The 18,600-nt window shown below is 43.8% G+C and overlaps 1 protein-coding gene across 1 annotated transcript in view; it reads right to left on the minus strand.

The window, feature by feature from the left end:
• Positions 1-10,208: 10,208 nt before the first annotated feature.
• The window catches only part of AACS (acetoacetyl-CoA synthetase), a 103,570-nt gene continuing 95,178 nt past the window's right edge, over positions 10,209-18,600 (minus strand). Inside the window, exon 18 of the mRNA XM_044275649.1 lies at positions 10,209-12,770. Coding sequence (XP_044131584.1) covers positions 12,633-12,770 — 138 coding nt within the window. The 3' untranslated portion in view covers positions 10,209-12,632. The remainder of the gene's footprint in view (positions 12,771-18,600) is intronic.

Genomic DNA, 18,600 nt, shown 5'->3' on the forward strand with positions numbered 1-18,600 from the left:
CCATAAAAATATTAAAGGTGAATATAATTAATAAAGATGCTTTTAAAAGTCGACTGTTTTAAACATCAATAATCGAGTTGATATATGGTCCTAAAAACCTTCTAATATGGAAAAAGTACACTGGATTTCCATAGACGGTGTCCGCTGTGGACAGTTAAAATATCTGCGCCACATCTCCTGTGTAAAGTGTGCGCATCCCTAAAATATCAGTGACATCCAGTGTACTTTTTCTGTAGATGGTGTCCATCCATAGACGGTGTCCGCTGCGGACAGTTAAATTATCTGCACCACATCTCCTGTGTAAAGTGTGCGAATCCCCAAAATTTCTGTGACTTCCAGTGTACTTTTTCAAAAGACGGTGTCCGCTGCGGACAGTGAGATTAGCTGCGCCACATCTCCTGTGTAAAGTGTGCGCATCCAAAAAATATCTGTGACATCCAGTGTACTTTTTCAACAGACGGTGTCCGCTGCAGACAGTGAGATTACCAGTGCCACATCTCCAGTGTAACATGTGCGCCCAAAATTTTTATCTGTCACATACAGTGTACTTTTTATGTACACACTTTGGCCAGTGATATTACCGGTGGTACCTGTATAACGTTTCCTCATCCCAAATACGTGTGATAAATCCTGTAATTTTTTATTAGCGGCTGGTGACAGCATTGACATTATCTGCGGTATATCTCCTGTGTGACGTTTCCACATACCAAATACCTTTTTTTTTTTAATGCGCATACACTTCAAAATCCTACACTACTGTACGTGTGACATACTTTCCAGCATATATCACATTTAAAATGAAGAAGGCGAGCAGTAAGGGACGGGGAAGTGGCCGTGATGCTGATGGTACACGCAGAGGCCGTGGCCCTGGGCGCGTTGAAACTGTGCCTGTTGCCAGAGCACAAGAAAAACAGTCATCCACGATACCTAGCTTCAGGTCCCAGTTTGCAGGGCGGCACAGGACACCACTCTTGAAGTCAGACCAGTGCGACCAGGCGGTCAGTTGAATTGTAGCAGATAATGCCTCCAGTCGGTTAAGCGCCACCCTGTCTTCCACCAAGTCCAGTCTTGATACCCCTTCCTCCGACCATGGAGAGTCTGACCAAACAAGTGATCCCACACTCGGATATTCCAAGGACCTCTTTTCCTCGCCATTCCTTGATTTGGCCCTCTCGCTAAGCACGCTTGAAGAGGGACAGATCTTGTGCCCTGATTCCCAAACTCTTGAGCATCCACAGTCACAAGAAGATGACAGTGGAGAACGGCAATAACTGTTTAATGAGGGGGATTAAGATGAGACACAGTTCCCAATAACTCAACAGCAATTACTGTCTTAAGAGGTTGAGGAAGAGGATGAGACACAGTTGTCAATCACTGAGGTTGTGGTTAGGTCAACAAGTCAGGAGGATGAGCAGAGTGAGGAAGTGGAAGAAGAGGTGGTTGACCATGAAGTCACTGACACAACCTGGGAAGGTATAAAGCCGAGCGAGGACAGCAGTACAGAGGGGGAGGGATCCGCTGCACCGCAACAGGCTGAAAGAGGCAGTGAGGTGGCAAAAGGGAGAAGGCGGGCCACACCAAACAGGTCCACAACTGTTCCCCGAAGCACACCCTTGCGGAAATCTCCCTTGCCAAGGGGTAGGTGTTCCGCAGTCTGGCGCTTTTTTTTTTTAGGAAAGTCCGGACGACAAAAGAATTGTAATTTGCAACCTGTGCCATACAAAAATAAGCAGGGGCATGAACACTAGCAACCTCACTACCACCAGCATGATCCACCACATGGCATCAAAGCACCGTAATAGGTGGGCTGAACGCCTGGGTCCAGAATCTGTGTCTGCGGGTCACACTACTGCCTCCTCTTCCCCTGTGTTACGTGCTGGCCAATCCCCTGTCGAGGGCGCAGGCCCAGATACCTCCCGCCCTAAACTTGGACCCTTGCAAGCACTATCAGCGACTATATCCACTTCCATGTCCAAGCACAGCGTACAAATGTCCTTACCCCCGGCATTTGAACGTAAGCGCAAATAGCCAGCCACCCACCCACAGGTCATAGCACTAAATGCGCAGCTTTCCAAATTACTGACCGTGGAAATGTTGCCATTTAGGCTTGTGGACACTGAGGCCTTCCGCAGCCTTGTGTCAGCGGCCGTCCCACGTTACGCAGTCCCCAGCCGCCACTATTTTTCAAGGTGTGCTGTGCCTGCCTTACACCAACATGTGTCCAGTAACATCACATGTGCCCTGACCAACACAGTTACTGGGAAGGTCCACTTAACCACGGACAAGTGCATTCAGCCAGGAACGCTACATTTCCCTGACGGCACACTGGGTGAATGTTGTGGAGGCCAGAAAAACGAGTCGTACCCTGGGATGGCACAGGTGCTACCGACGCCAAGGATTGCGGGCCCTAATTCCATCAGGGTTTCCGCCACCACCTACGTTAGTGGTTCCAACCCCCACTTCTCCTCCTCCACCTCTTCCTCCACTTCCACCTCTGAATTATCTGCGTGTAGCACCAGTCAGTCATCAGTCAGTAGCTGGAAGCAGTGTAGCACTGCAGTGGGAAAGCGGCAACAAGCAGTGCTGAAGCGGATATGCTTAGGGGACAAACAGCACACCTGTGGCAGAGCTGTTGCAGGGGATAAGAGACTAGACTGAGCTGTGGCTCTTGCCACTCAACCTAGAACCAGGCATGGTTGTGTCTGATAATGGCCATAACTTGGTGGCGGCTTTGGAGCTCGGAAAGCTCACACACCTCCCATGCCTAGCCCATGTCTTAAACTTATTAGTTCAGTGGTTGCTCAAAACCTACCCTAATTTGCCTGAGCTACTGGTGAAGTTGTGCCACGTGTGTGCACATTTCTGCAAGTCATCAACAGCTTTAGCCGGTCTGTGAACACTGCAGCAGCGCTTGAAATTGCCAGCTCACAGGCTGTTGTGCGACTTGAGCATGCACTGGAACTCGACGTTCCACATGTTGGCCAGGCTTTGTGAGCAGCAGAGGGCAATAGTGGAATACCAGCTGCAAAATGGTCGTCGCCTTTCCAGTCAGCTTCCGCTATTCACAAGTGAGGAGTGGGCATGGATGTCTGACTTCTGTGAGGTTTTAAGAAACTTTAAAGGAATCAACACAGATGGTCAGCGTCGATAATGCTATTATCTGCGTAACCATCCCACTTCTGTGTCTACTCAAACGCTCGCTGTTCACAATTAAGGACGACGCTTCGCATGTGGAAGAGGTGGGAATGAGGGAAGACATTACACAGGGTGATAGCCAGACCACCCTCAGTACGTCTTCTCAACACGAATTAGACGATGAAGAGGAGGAGCAGGAGACGGTTGCCTCCGCTACAGAGGGCACTACCCATGTTCAGTGTAGGTGGGCAGAAGAGGAGGAAGAGGATGTGGAGATTGAGAGTAATCCTCCTGATGACAGCGAAGTCTTGCCTGTTGGTACCTCTGACACACATGGCTGACTTCGTGTTAGGCTGCCGTTCCAGCGACCCACGCGTTATACACATTTTATACAACACGGTTTACTGGTTGTTCAACCTTCTCAACCCCCGCTACAAAGTTAACTTCTTATCTCATTCCTCTGGTGGAGAGGACGAGCAAAACAGTCCAATACCAGAAGATACTTCTTGAAAAATTGCTCCAAAAATGTCCATCTGACAATGCTGGCTGCAGAGTCCGTACTTCCTTGGCCAACTGAGGAGGGGAGACAAGGGAAACACACAGCAGTTCCAACAGAGGCAGGGCAACACTCTCCAAAGCCTGGGACAGTTTCATAACACCCCGCCAGCACCCTCACCCTGATGTGCGGCCTAGTGTCACAAGGAGGGAAACATTTTGGAAGATGGTGAAGGAGTACATAGCAGACCATGTAAGCGTCCTCAATGATCCCTCAGTGCCTTACAACTACTGGGTGTCCAAGCTGGACATGTGGCACGAACTGGCGCTCTATGCCTTGGAGATGCTGGCCTGCCCTGCCGCCAGTGTTTTGTCTGAGCGGGTATTTATTGCTGCTGGTGGCATTATAACCGATAAGCGTATCCGCCTGTCAACTGAAAATGCTGACAGGTTGACTCTTATAAATGAACAAGGCCTGGATTGACCATGACTTCTCGACTCCACCAGAGGAAAGCTGATGAACATAAAGGCACTTTCAATGTGTTGTTTATAATGTACTGAATACATTGTATTCCCATGCCCCCCGTCCACCACAAACAAGGGTAGATCGTTGAATCTTCCTTTTCTCATCCTCCTCCTCCTCTTCCATCGTATCAACATGCTTATTCATCGGATATAATGCCCTTGCATATATGCCCTTCGCATATGTTTTACAGGGTCAGCTCAGCTGCGGGCCCTCGTATATAATTTTTTAGAGGGTCAGCTCACCAGCAGGCCCTCAACTACAATGTTTTACAGGGTCCGCTCACCAGCAGGCCCTCGCATATAATTTTTTTTAGAGGGTCAGCTCACCAGCAGGCCCTCAAATATAATGTTTTGCAGGGTCAGCTTACCAGCAGGCCCTCAAATATAATGTTTTGCAGGGTCAGCTCACCAGCAGGCCCTCGCATATAATTATTTAGAAGGTCAGCTCAACAGCAGGCCCTCGCATATAATTTTTTAGAGGGTCAGCTCACCAGCAGGCCTTCACCTACAATCTTTTACAGGGTCCGCTCACCTGAAGGCCCTCGCATATAATTTTTTAGAAGGTCAGCTCACCAGCAGGCCCTCGCATATAATTTTTTTACTGGGTCATCTCACCAGCAGGACTTTACCTACAATCTTTTACATGGTCAGCTCACCAGCAGGCCCTCGCATATAATGTTTTACAGGGTCAGCTCACCAGCAGGCCCTCGCAAATATAGTTTTTTTACAGGGTCAGCTCACCAGCAGGCCTTCACCTACAATCTTTTACAGGGTCAGCTCACCAGAAGGCCCTCGCATATAATTTTTTAGAGGGTCAGCTCACCAGCAGGCCCTCGCATATAATGTTTTACAGGGTCAGCTCACCAGCAGGCCCTCACATATAATTTTTTAGGGGGTCAGCTCACCAGCAGGCCCTCGCATATAATGTTTTACAGGGTCAGCTCACCAGCAGGGCTTTACCTGCAATCTTTTACAGGGTTAGCTCCCCTGAAGGCCCTCGCATATAATTTTTTAGAGGGTCATCTCACCAGCAGGCCCACACCTAAAATCTTTTACAGGGTCAGCTCACCTGCAGGCCCGCACCTAAAATCTTTTACAGGGTCAGTTCACCTGCAGGCCCGCACCTACAATCTTTTACAGGGTCAGCTCACCAGAAGACCCTCGCAATATAATTTTTTACAGGGTCAGCTCACCAGCAGGCACTCGCATATAATTTTTTTGAGGGTCATCTCACCAGCAGGCCCGCACCTAAAATCTTTTACAGGGTCAGGTCAACTGCAGGCCCGCACCTAAAATCTTTTACAGGGTCAGACATCCGAGTGGATCATCGCTGTCACGGGGACATGTGATCAGCCCCAGGTTATCTAGAGTCACCAAAGGGGCAGCAGGCCCTCACACATTATGTTTTAAATGGTCAGATCAGCAGTCCTTTGCTCCAAATGATTTTGAGGGTCACCAGCAGGCCATCAATCATAATTTTTCAAGGCTGTGTATGATGCCCTCTTTTATGTGTAACAAAGGGTGTATTGGAGTGCCGGTTCTTTGTAATTTTTAGCAGCCTTTTCACTTAGTGCATAGGCTTTATGAGTGTAGGAGTCCCACTACATGAACAATTGTACCACAATGTGAATGAGGCCCTCCTTTATGTGAAATACAGGTTGTATCGGAGTGCCTCTGCCTTGTAATTTTATGTGCGTATTATTGTCAGTCTGTAAAAGTGGCGTACTACTTGGACAACTTCATTCCCAGTAGCGACCTGGGAGTCCAAGATGCATCCAGACATCCTCCCCATGCTGTTCCCGAACCATTTCGGTGGTGTTTCCATCAATTTCTGACCTTTTCCTATGAACAAGGCACCTCTCATCCTCCTCGTCCTCTTCCATCATATCAACATGCTTTTTTTGTTGCATATAATGTTTTACAGGATCAGCTTTCAAGACTGTGTATGATGCCCTCCTTTATGTGTAACAAAGGGTGTATTGGAGTGCCGGTTCCTTGTAATTTTTGGCAGCCCTTTCACTTAGTGCATAGGCTTTATGAGTGTAGAAGTCCCACTACATGAACAATTGTACCACAATATGAATGAGGGCCTCCTTTATGTGGTATACAGGTTGTATCGGAGTGCCTCTTCCTTGCAATTTTTGGCAGTTTATATACAAGTAAATATACAGAAAATAAAAAATTTTTCCTCTATTTCTCCTCGAAAATCGATTTTTTTTCCTTCGGTTTTGTGCTTATTATTGTCAGTCTGTAAATGTGGCGTACTACTCTGACAACATCGTTGCCAGCAGCGACCTGGAAGTCCAAGATGCATCCAGACATCCTCCCCATGCTGTTCCCGAACCATTTTGGTGGAGTTTCCATCCATTTTTTACCTTTTCCTATGAACCAGGCACCTCTTATCCTCCCTCCTCCTCTTCCATCATATCAACATGCCCTCCCCTCTTCAGAGCAGGGGGTGCCTGGTTTAATGCTCGGGTTCTCCCATTGACTTCCATTATACTCTCGAGCACCCCGATGTGTTCGGCCCAAGCCCCAGAGCACTATGGTGCTCGATCAACACTAGTTTTCATATTAGATTTCTGTTTGGAGTCAAATTGTCCTTTATGCAAGAACCTAAATCCAACAAAGTAAATCACATTTACCACTTTGTAGCTAGATATGTACTCAACAGGTCTTTCTACTTACAACGCACAGGTAATATGTGCACAGCTACTGTTTTGATATTACAGTAATTCAGAAATTAGAGCATGACGTAAGTCATTGAAGCAGCTAAGTGAAAAATGTAACATTTGGCACCTTAAAAGGACTAACATAATGACAAAATAACTGTTTCACTAACTAAAAAAGCCATTAGTGAAAGGCAAGGAATAACATCCTAGTTTTGCTGATATTAGCGTAGGCACAATTTGCAATTTGTGAGGGCAAATATAGCATGCTAATTTTCTCTTCTCTTTATAACTTCTCTTAGGAAATGCAATTATTGATTGTATTCAGTCCTGTATCCAAGTAAAAATGTTTGCACTCATGCACAATTTTCAGCCTGGGGCCATGTGCAGCCTGTGATATGTCTATGTAAGATCGATCAGTGGCAAGATTGAGCAGTCATTTTCGTTACATGTACTGCAAAAGAGAAGCTCACATCAGGAGGACGGCCGTGAGAGAAGGACAGTACAGGCAGATGGGGAGCTCACCTGTAGCAGTTGTGCTGGAGGCACAACACTCTGCTGCACGTATCAGTGTAAACCACCACGGGCTGCTGCTCACACGATCTCGGTCAGAGAGCCGACAGAGCATAAACTCTAGGAGAATGATGAGAAAATAGTGGCGCTGCTCATCTCGGTGAGTCAGAGGAACAGAAATCGTTGTGTAAGTTAGGGATTCTTTATTGGCAAGAATCTTGCCAATAAAGAATCTTTAACTTACACAAGAATCTCTGTTCCTCTGACCCACCGAGATGAACAGCGCCACTATTTTCTCATCATTCTCCTCAATGACATCTTCTGGCATAATGAAAACTGGCATTCATTTATAAAGTACCCTCACCTTCTTTTTCAGAGACCTGTGATATTTTTTTTTCCCCCCTTTGTTGGAATAGGGATGTGACTTATATTTCAGTTATTCAGTGGCACATGCTACATTCCCCAACAGTCTTAGGGCATGTTCACATCTGCATTGGAGGTTGCATCCAGGGCCTCCATCACGGATTTTTCAAGAACAGCAGACAGAAAAGTCCAGCAAACAATGATTTTTCTTAGCTAAAAAGCTTTCACCTGGCTGGAAACCAAACTGATCCCATTATAGTCAATAGGAACTCTTTGGCTCTGTTCATGTCCGTTATGTACCAAATTTGTCACTTCTCTTATTTTCATTGTTCTGCTCCTATACTGGTATCAAAGAATCCTTACACTGTGCTGAAGAATACTGCGGTATGTTGCTTATATTTTTCCCTCTGGCATATCATGGGGTACAAGACCAAAAGGTGGCTGTTGTTCTAAAATAACATCCCTGGCCAGCTACGGAGAGGCTATAATTCCATTAGAAATGAAACTGAACTATATTTGCAACAATTCGCTGAGACCTCAGTCTCTACGACCCATGGGCCCAGGAAAGAAGAGGGGTTGTTTTAATGGCAGAGTTACAAGCCCTACCTTTGTTTATCTCCTGCAGCCAAGCTAAGGCGACTTTTACATTTACGGCATTGTGATCAAGCCGCCAGTTCTGGCAGAGAATGCGGGAATTGTCCAGACACAAACCATGCAGCAGTTTCTGTCTGGCCATTTCAGGATTGCGGAAGGATCTCCGCCGGACCCCATTATAGTTAATGGGGTTGGTGGGCATTCCGGTTGCTTTTGGCAGTGCCGGCTCTGGAGACTTCCAGACAGGTGTTCACTGCTGGAACAGCCTGCCAAAATAGCTGCTGCAGATGTGAAACTAGCCTAACAGTGGCAAGCAATCCAGCCACAGAAATGGGACAGCTTATTTGTAGTTTTAGCTGGTCCCACTTATGACAGCATGTGTCCAATTGGCTACAGTGTCCCATTGTGTTGCTGCTCACTTGTTTGTAGACTGATGTGACGTAATGCTTAGCATGAGATATCCCTATAGGAAAGAGGTATCTAATCTTTACCTTTTGGGCCACATTCAAATTAGTCAGCATTACATTCAATTTAAAGAAAACTGGAGAAACATTAATCATGGAGAAATTTGCACAGATTTAGTTTAATATTTGACCTACAGATATTATACCAACCACACTTACACTGTTAAAGAGTTCTAGGTTTGCAATATATTGTTAGTGTGGATGGGGTACTGAAACCCAAGCATATAGCCGTATCTGAGAGCTTCTATGGTGAGCCTTATGTGGCTCTTGAGTCACAGGCTGGGGTCTACTGCCATCCTAGGTCACCATCTTGCTTTGGATTGCTCAGAAATCCAAAACAGCCATAAAGGAAATTTTATCTAAAATGTTCATTACCCTAGAACTAAATTAATGCAAAGAAAGAGCCCTATACATGCTCAATGAACACTGTAGTCCTTTAACCTCCTAACAGTCAGTTAAAATTGGAAAAACCCTCCCAAAAATGTCTTTTTTATTTGTAGACTTTAAATATATGTCTGCAGTAAATCTTGTTTGCGCACAACTCAGGGGACACAATTGACATAATTAATTTTAGCCTTAAGAACTAATCAATCACATTTTCCCCCTTTGTGTTCCAGCAGTCATAACTTTTTCATTTTTTTAGGAACCACTTTGGGGTATATGTGTAGTAAGTCACTTTTATTATTTTATTTTTAGGGGGAAAGATAAAAAAAAAACTGCAAATGTAACATTATTTTGTGGAATTTATTTAGTGTTCACCGTCTGGTAAAAATAATTTTATTATGTAGGTCACTACAATGATGATAATTGAGTGATGAAAATCTCATTAAAAGCGCTACAGACAATATACTGTATACCGCTAAAAGGGTGCAGTATGTAATCTCCATGTACTGTATGTATCACACCCTATATGTAAAAGATGATGTCCGGTTTCCAATATTGATAACATATCCTCAGGACAGGTCACCAATATCAGATTGACGGGGGGTTCGACTACCACCATTCCCACCTATCAGCTGTTAGAAGAGAATGCAGCGCTGCTGTGAGTGCTGCATTCTCTTGTTTATCTGCTCGCCGTCGCTATTGCAGTGATTCACTTGAAATGGGATGGGAGTGTAACAACAACTGTTCCTTCCCATTCAAGTGAATGGAACAGAGCAGATGTAATCACATCTGCTAACCGCTAAGATGCTGACGGCGAGCAGGTAAGTAGTGACGAGAATGCAACACTCCTACAAGCGCTGTGTTCTCTTCACACAGCTGATCGGTGAGGATGCTGGGAGTCAGACTCCTGCTGATACAAATCAATATCGGAGACCAGACAATCCCTTTATAAAACTAGTGTATTTGAAGTGGTGAGCTGTAATACAGAGTAGATTCCAATGTTCTCACACATCAATAAGGAATTAGAAATCACTGCTGCGAGTACAAAACGACATAACGCAGAACATTGGAGGTAGGCTTATATCGGATTTATTAATTGCAAGAACAAAAAAGAAAAAACAATGAGAACTGCTCACTATATACAGGAGAAGCAGGGACAATGCAATATACACAGTTTAATGTACATACAATGCATTCTCACACTGTAATCACAACTCGTAAACGTTACTATCTACACAGAATTTAAAATACAATGGTTTGTAACACTTAAATCATATCTTGTTATAAAGAGCAATGCAAAGAATAATATACATCAGTTTAAAAGCATCCAATATCATGGGTTTGACCTGATATTTCCCTTGTCAAAATATGACATTGCATTGTTTTGCTTCATTTTATGGTTTTTGGAATATCCTAGAATGTATCATAAAAATTGTTTTTCCAGTATCTAATTTGTTGCGTCGGAAGCTATTCACAAACTTGCCCAATTTACGCCGTGTTCAAGCCAGGTTTTTGCATCTTGTTTTTTTTCTTTGCCACAGGGCACACAGGTGATAAAGGCTTCTTTTTTTTATTTTGTATCCTAGACATCAAAAGCAATAGGATAGCCAGATATTTATTCAGTAAAGTTGGGAAAAAACATTACCTTTTAACAGGATGCAAATAAAGTGGTGTGAAGCTAGACAATAAAGAGTGCAACTGCAAACTGTAACAAATGCCTTGAAGCGGCTAGCCGATCGGCAGGACTGACCAGTAAGTGGCAGGATGCAGGGGTAGTGCACTTGTGTTTGGCATAGGAAGATTCATCCTGTATTACCCACATCTGCCTACATTATAGCAGTTCAGTTATATAAAACCTGTAAACAATTCTCACAGTAAAGCAAGCACATCAGTAACCATAGGACATGCAAGCTCTTTGGTAAAAACATGAAAAATAAAAACATACAACCAAAGCATTGCACTTCCTCAGGTTGGTAACCAGATATTTAAAGGTATAAACAAGACGGAATTGAACAATATTGTGCGGCACCACGGAGTGCAGTCCCTCTTCTCCATTTAGAAAGGAAACAGCTATTGCAGGCCACCTGGCAGCTCACATTATACAAAAGGGAATGTACTGTAGAGGTTCCTGTGATACAGGAATAGATTCCTTGAAATATGCAGAATATTTCATAGTGGCAACAAAAGAAATAGACTGTTTATGGTCGTAAATGTAATCTGCTATGGAGGTCTACATCAATATAAGGTGAAATGTGAGAGCAACCCTACCAGGACAGTAGGGCATTCATTAGACAGATCAGATTTACTCTGTCTTATAATACGTTTTTAAAGCTTAATTACAAAAGAATCCCTATAAGGGGTTTTCCAGAACTTAGACATTGAAAACCTATCCCCAGGTCATCAATATCAGATCGCTGGGGGTCCGACACCCTGCACAACCACCTGAACAGTCGGGCAGCCAAAAGCGCTGGAAACCATACAGTCTACAGAGCATGAAGCAGAAGGCTCCATCCACTGTGTAGTTTCCAGCGCTGGCATGCTGGAGCTCAACTCCCTGTTACTTGAATGGCAGCTGAGCTGTGGTACCCTCGCACACCCTCTACACAGTGTATGGAGGCTCCTGCTTCCAGCTCTGTACACTGTAAAGTTCCCAGCGCAGGGGCTGTCCGAAACAGCAGATCGGTGGCATGCTTTACATTTTACATGCCAGAATATAAACTATGTATAATTATAGTAGGAGATGGCCGATCTTCTTAAATGATCCAAGATGAGGATTTTCTTGAGCACTAAAAAGTAGTGTCATGCAGGAAGCCTCATAAGAGGTAAAACCTGTAGCGCTGACGTACCATACAGTAAATGTTTGCAGGACATTATAAGATGTAAAAGCTAAACTTTAATATCCAAAAGCTAATTCATTTATTATTACCACTGCCATAAAAAGCTAGGTGTCACACAGCAGCATATAGTCCTTTATGTGTTCTTTAACCACATTGTTGAATAACATAAAATAACCTAAGGGGACGTTCACATGGCACCTTTTGCAGATAGAATTTGGTTTGGATTCAGCACCAAAAAGCTGCGGGTGGCTGCACGGACTCTCCCTCCCACTGCTTTCATTGGGAAGTCACGCTACTGTACATGAGGCCACGGTTTATAGCCAAGAAATGACAAGTCTTTGTTGGCGCAGTCGTGGCCGTAAACTGCAGTCTCCCATTGAAAACAATGGAGGGCAGATTCCACGCGGCCACCACGTGAGTGCCCCTTTATAAATGTCATTTTTACCATTTGAACAGGGAATATGTCACTGACCTCTGAAATGCCTCTAACATGACTTAAGTGATAGATAGAAAGATTTATAGAATATATATTTTTTCCATTTTACTAGAGTTCCACATTGAAGACCAAGCCTGATCCATTTACACACACAGTGCATGTACATTATCGCCACGAGCACGTGCACACTACACACAGCGTCTCTTATGGACAGGGCTTAGTAATTCTGTAGCTCTGGAAGATTGCGATACAAATCCAGAGATTGCGGGTTAGAGAAAGCACCACGGTGAGCTACTTCTTTGCCGGCGATGGTTTGTTTAACAGCAACTTCTACTTTCTTCCCGCTAATAGTATACTGGAAAAAAAAAAAAAAAAAAAGTTAGTTCATATTGCACAACACATGAGCATTTTACACTCACCTAAAGAATTATTAGGAACACCATACTAATACGGTGTTGGACCCCCTTTTGCCTTCAGAACTGCCTTAATTCTACGTGGCATTGATTCAACAAGGTGCTGATAGCATTCTTTAGAAATGTTGGCCCATATTGATAGGATAGCATCTTGCAGTTGATGGAGATTTGAGGGATGCACATCCAGGGCACGAAGCTCCAGTTCCACCACATCCCAAAGATGCTCTATTGGGTTGAGATCTGGTGACTGTGGGTGCCATTTTAGTACAGTGAACTCATTGTCATGTTCAAGAAACCAATTTGAAATGATTCGAGCTTTGTGACATGGTGCATTATCCTGCTGGAAGTAGCCATCAGAGGATGGGTACATGGTGGTCATGAAGGGATGGACATGGTCAGAAACAATGCTCAGGTAGCCCGTGGCATTTAAACGATGGCCAATTGGCACTAAGGGGCCTAAAGTGTGCCCAGAAAACATCCCCCACACCATTACACTACCACCACCAGGCTGCACAGTGGTAACAAGGCATGATGGATACATGTTCTCATTCTGTTTACGCCAAATTCAGACTCTACTATTTGAATGTCTCAACAGAAATCGAGACTCATCAGACCAGGCAACATTTTTCCAGTCTTCAACAGTCCAATTTTGGTGAGCTTGTGCAAATTGTAGCCTCTTTTTCCTATTTGTAGTGGAGATAAGTGGTACCCGGTGGAGTCTTCTGCTGTTGTAGCCCACCTTTATTTCCCATTCTGATATTCAGTTTGGAGTTCAGGAGATAGTCTTGACCAGGACCACAACCGTACATGCATTGAAGCAACTGCCATGTGATTGGTTGACTAGATAATCGCATTAATGAGAAATAGAACAGGTGTTCCTAATAATTCTTTAGGTGAGTGTATATCTTTATATGTCCTGTTTTACTACTGTAGCAGTTTTTGGACATCTATGAACTGACTGTCACATGAGCATGTCAATTACAAAGTAGAGCCATGATAACTATTAGATCACTGAGGGTCCTACCTCTAGGACAGTGATGGCGAACCTATGGCACGGGTGCCAGAGGCGGCACTCGGAGCCCTCTCTGTGGGCACCCGCACCCTGGAAAAAGTCTATGGTATACCAATAAGCCTTAGACTTTTCCTGCCATTCATCAGCAAAGGGCGTGCTATGAACGGCACAGGCAGTTATTATAGCTAAATGATAAAGTACATGGAAGGTACACTATATTGGTATTCAGGTTAAATTGCCGTGTTGGCACTTGTGATAAATAAGTGGGTTTAGGTTGCAGTTTGGGCACTCAATCTCTAAAAGGTTCGCCATCACTGTTCTAGGACCTCCACTGATTATAAGAACAGGGAATCTCTACTGGGGTTCCCGAAACAGCCGAGTGCAGTGCTCACCTATTTCCAGAACTCCCAGAAATGAATGGGGTGGAAGTGCATATGCCCAACTTGCTGCTCAGCTCATTTCGGAGGGCTCTGAAGGGTGTTGGGTAACCACCCTTGAGATCAGTCAGAGTCCCAGCAGTAGGATACCAACTAATCAAAAAGTTAGCCCTTATCAGGTGGATTATGAATAACTTGTCACAACAGGAATTCCCCTTTAAAGGGATTTTGTCAGGAAACATATTCCAGCACCTGGATCTGAATACTTATGTAATTGCATGTAATAAAAAGAATGTAGTATAGCCAGTGATCTAGCCAATAAAATATATCTGTATAGCGCTGGTCAAACGTGCTCAGTTTAAATCTTCAATTGCCCCCAGCCATATGTTTTGTTAGAAGCTGTGGTATTTACAGGGAGAGAGCTGCAGCAGAAAGGACTAGTGTTGGGCTCCATTATTCGAATAGTGAATATTGGCACTTCGAGAATTTGCGAATATTTAGAATATAGTGATTATATATTTGTAATTTCGAATATTCAAATTATTATTTTTTCATCAGTAACCTCCTCTCTTGCTTGTGGGCCAATGAGAAGGCTGCAATGTCTTTGTCTGAGCTTAGCAACATCCCTAGCAACCAATAGGAACGTTGCCTACCCCTTACTATATAGGAAACTCCCCAGCAGCCCTTGTATGCAGTATTTTGCAGATCTGAGAGAGACAGAAGTGTTACTGCTGTGCTCTCTGCTTTCCTGTGTCATTACATTAGTTAGTTAATATATATATAAAATTATATATATATATATATATATATATATACACATACACATACACACATTTTGCAGATAGTTAGTGGGAGATAGTCAGTGTAGGTTAGATAGTGATATAGTGTAGCTGATAGGTTCTGCTGTCCATACATAAATGCTACATACATAGTGCTTTCATGCCACAAGTTCACGACAATGCTTAGCCAATCACTAATTGGTAGACCTGTTAAAATGTCAAGTTGCACGTATTGCGCCAAAATATTCGCATCATTGGTGCCGACTTTGCAATCGCAAATATATTGGAGCACTCTATCTGCATATAAAGCTATTGTAATGTTCACCCGTGCCAACCATTTTCTCCAGTCTCAGGAAACTTCTAGCAGCTTGAAAAATGTAGCTATAGTGACCCACGCCTGTATTTCGAGCGCATTACATGAATATTACATTGCTGATTTTTCGCGATCAAGAAAATAATCTCGAATTCTCGAATATATGACGAATACTCTACCAAATATTCGCAAAATATCGCAAATTCGAATATTGCCCCTGCCGCTCATCACTAGAAAGGACATGCCTCCTGAGATGCCAGGCTGAAGATAATCTAGCAGAGCAATTGGATCAGTGGATGTGGAAATCTCTGGATCCATGTGAGGTACAGGGATTGTTCTATCTTTGTTAGGAAGGTATTGTCATGTACTATATGATGGCTGATTTTCATTTTTTACATCAATCATGGCATAACCCCTTTAAAAGCTATGTACACCTTCGGGCCTTTTTTAATGATTGCATTTTACTCATTTTGGGCAAATTTTTTTTTTCAATTGGTCTTTATTAAAAATATTGAGCAGTTCTATCACAAAGTGTAAACTGTTTGTCTAGCTGTGTGAATGTTACTTTTTTACTTTCACTTTGTGCTGTCATCTAATAACCCTTACCTGTAAGGGCACTTTCACACTAGCGTTTTTGTTTTCCAGTATTGAGTTCCATCACAGGGGCTCAATACCGGAAAAAAAAACTGATCAGTTTTATCCCAATGCATTCTGAATGGAGAGCATTCCGTTCAGTATGCATCAGTTCAGTCCCAGTTTTCTCTCTGGGCAAAAATCCTGAACACTTGTCAGAATGCCGGATCTGGCATTAATTTCCATTGAAATGCATTAATGCCGGATCCGGACCCAAGTGTTTTGGCAAGACAGATCCGGCTTTGCGGTCTGCGCATGCGCGGACCTTTAAAGATGAGTAAAAAAAATATATATACCGGATCCATTTTTCCAGATGACAACCGGAATCCTCTGCCGTAAAAACTGAGCTATAATGAGTGTTTATAATGTCAGAGATCAGGAGCCTGTCAGCTCCCTGCTTGACAGAGCAGAGAGAAAAGTGAGAACCAGCTACTAGATAAACTCAAAGCTGTGCAGGGAAAACAGCTCAATATTTTTAACAAAGACCAACAAAAAAAATGATTTTTAGCGCAAAATGAGTACAATGCAATAATAATTAAAATACCTAAACAAAAAAATCACAGAAAAAACTAAGATAAAAACATCCTGCACGATATGATACAAATTTGCGGATGTCCCTGGCCATATTATTGAAGAAAACCACAGAAACAAGATAATAATGCACTTATTAAAGCAGATGCAAGCACTATATATGGACTAAGTCCTCACCCTGATATGATAATGTCTGAGACACTTAGTCGATATATTTTGATCAAAACACATCTAAGCCCGCCACCAAGCGTCAAGGTGGTCTCAGGTCAGGCGGGTCCTACGCTAAACCTACCTAAGCTGTTGGGCTTCTATGTTCAGGAGCGCAGACCCCGCACATATGGTGTGCTGCTCCTAGTAACCTCCATGTGCATCAAGCAACCAATGGGAGGAGGAGCAAGCACAGCCATATGTACCACCCAATCAAGGCGCTCATTGGATAGAGGAGGGGGGCAAAAGTGCAGAGGAATGCTACTCCCAAGATACTAGGTGCGCATTCACACTTGAAGGTGCCACTCCTCCTCCCATTGGTTGCGCTCCTGAACATAGAAGCCCAACGGCTTAGGTAGGTTTAGCGTAGGACCCGCCTGACCTGAGACCACCTTGACGCTTGGTGGCGGGCTTAGATGTGTTTTGATCAAAATATATCGACTAAGTGTCTCAGACATTATCATATCAGGGTGAGGACTTAGTCCATATATAGTGCTTGCATCTGCTTTAATAAGTGCATTATTATCTTGTTTCTGTGGTTTTCTTCAATAATATGGCCAGGGACATCCGCAAATTTGTATCATATCGTGCAGGATGTTTTTATCTTAGTTTTTTCTGTGATTTTTTTTGTTTATGTAGTGTCTGCTTGAGGGAGTGGCACCTTCAAGTGTGAATGCGCACCTAGTATCTTGGGAGTAGCATTCCTCTGCACTTTTGCCCCCCTCCTCTATCCAATGAGCGCCTTGATTGGGTGGTACATATGGCTGTGCTTGCTCCTCCTCCCATTGGTTGCTTGATGCACATGGAGGTTACTAGGAGCAGCACACCATATGTGCGGGGTCTGCGCTCCTGAACATAGAAGCCCAACGGCTTAGGTAGGTTTAGCGTAGTACCCGCCTGACCTGAGACCACCTTGACGCTTGGTGGCGGGCTTAGATGTGTTTTGATCAAAATATATCGACTAAGTGTCTCAGACATTATCATATCAGGGTGAGGACTTAGTCCATATATAGTGCTTGCATCTGCTTTAATAAGTGCATTATTATCTTGTTTCTGTGGTTTTCTTCAATAATATGGCCAGGGACATCCGCAAATTTGTATCATATCGTGCAGGATGTTTTTATCTTAGTTTTTTCTGTGATTTTTTTGTTTATGTAGTGTCTGCTTGAGGGAGTGGCACCTTCAAGTGTGAATGCGCACCTAGTATCTTGGGAGTAGCATTCCTCTGCACTTTTGCCCCCCTCCTCTATCCAATGAGCGCCTTGATTGGGTGGTACATATGGCTGTGCTTGCTCCTCCTCCCATTGGTTGCTTGATGCACATGGAGGTTACTAGGAGCAGCACACCATATGTGCGGGGTCTGCGCTCCTGAACATAGAAGCCCAACGGCTTAGGTAGGTTTAGCGTAGGACCCGCCTGACCTGAGACCACCTTGACGCTTGGTGGCGGGCTTAGATGTGTTTTGATCAAAATATATCGACTAAGTGTCTCAGACATTATCATATCAGGGTGAGGACTTAGTCCATATATAGTGCTTGCATCTGCTTTAATAAGTGCATTATTATCTTGTTTCTGTGGTTTTCTTCAATAATTAAAATACCACCAAAGCTAAACATAGTCTTTACGTTTCTATTGTCTAGTTCATGGGCTTACATGCAACTCTACAGAACAAGTGCAGGCTTAATAGACAACTGACACTGAAGATACTCGGGTGGCATTCCATGTAGTGTAAGACATAGTAAAGGCGGATGTACTAGCTGATAGACAGAACCAACCACTATCAGGATGTTAGTATGTGGAATAATCTACAATCTCAGAACAGGTCTTTCCGATATTGCAGTCGACAGGATCATGTCACCGGCAGCGGTGTTCTGGAGACATAGTCTTCATTTAATAATGGTGGCCAGGAGAACAGACCTT

The sequence above is a fragment of the Bufo gargarizans genome, chromosome 1, assembly GCF_014858855.1.
Source record: "Bufo gargarizans isolate SCDJY-AF-19 chromosome 1, ASM1485885v1, whole genome shotgun sequence".
Classification (NCBI taxonomy): Eukaryota; Metazoa; Chordata; class Amphibia; order Anura; family Bufonidae; genus Bufo; species Bufo gargarizans.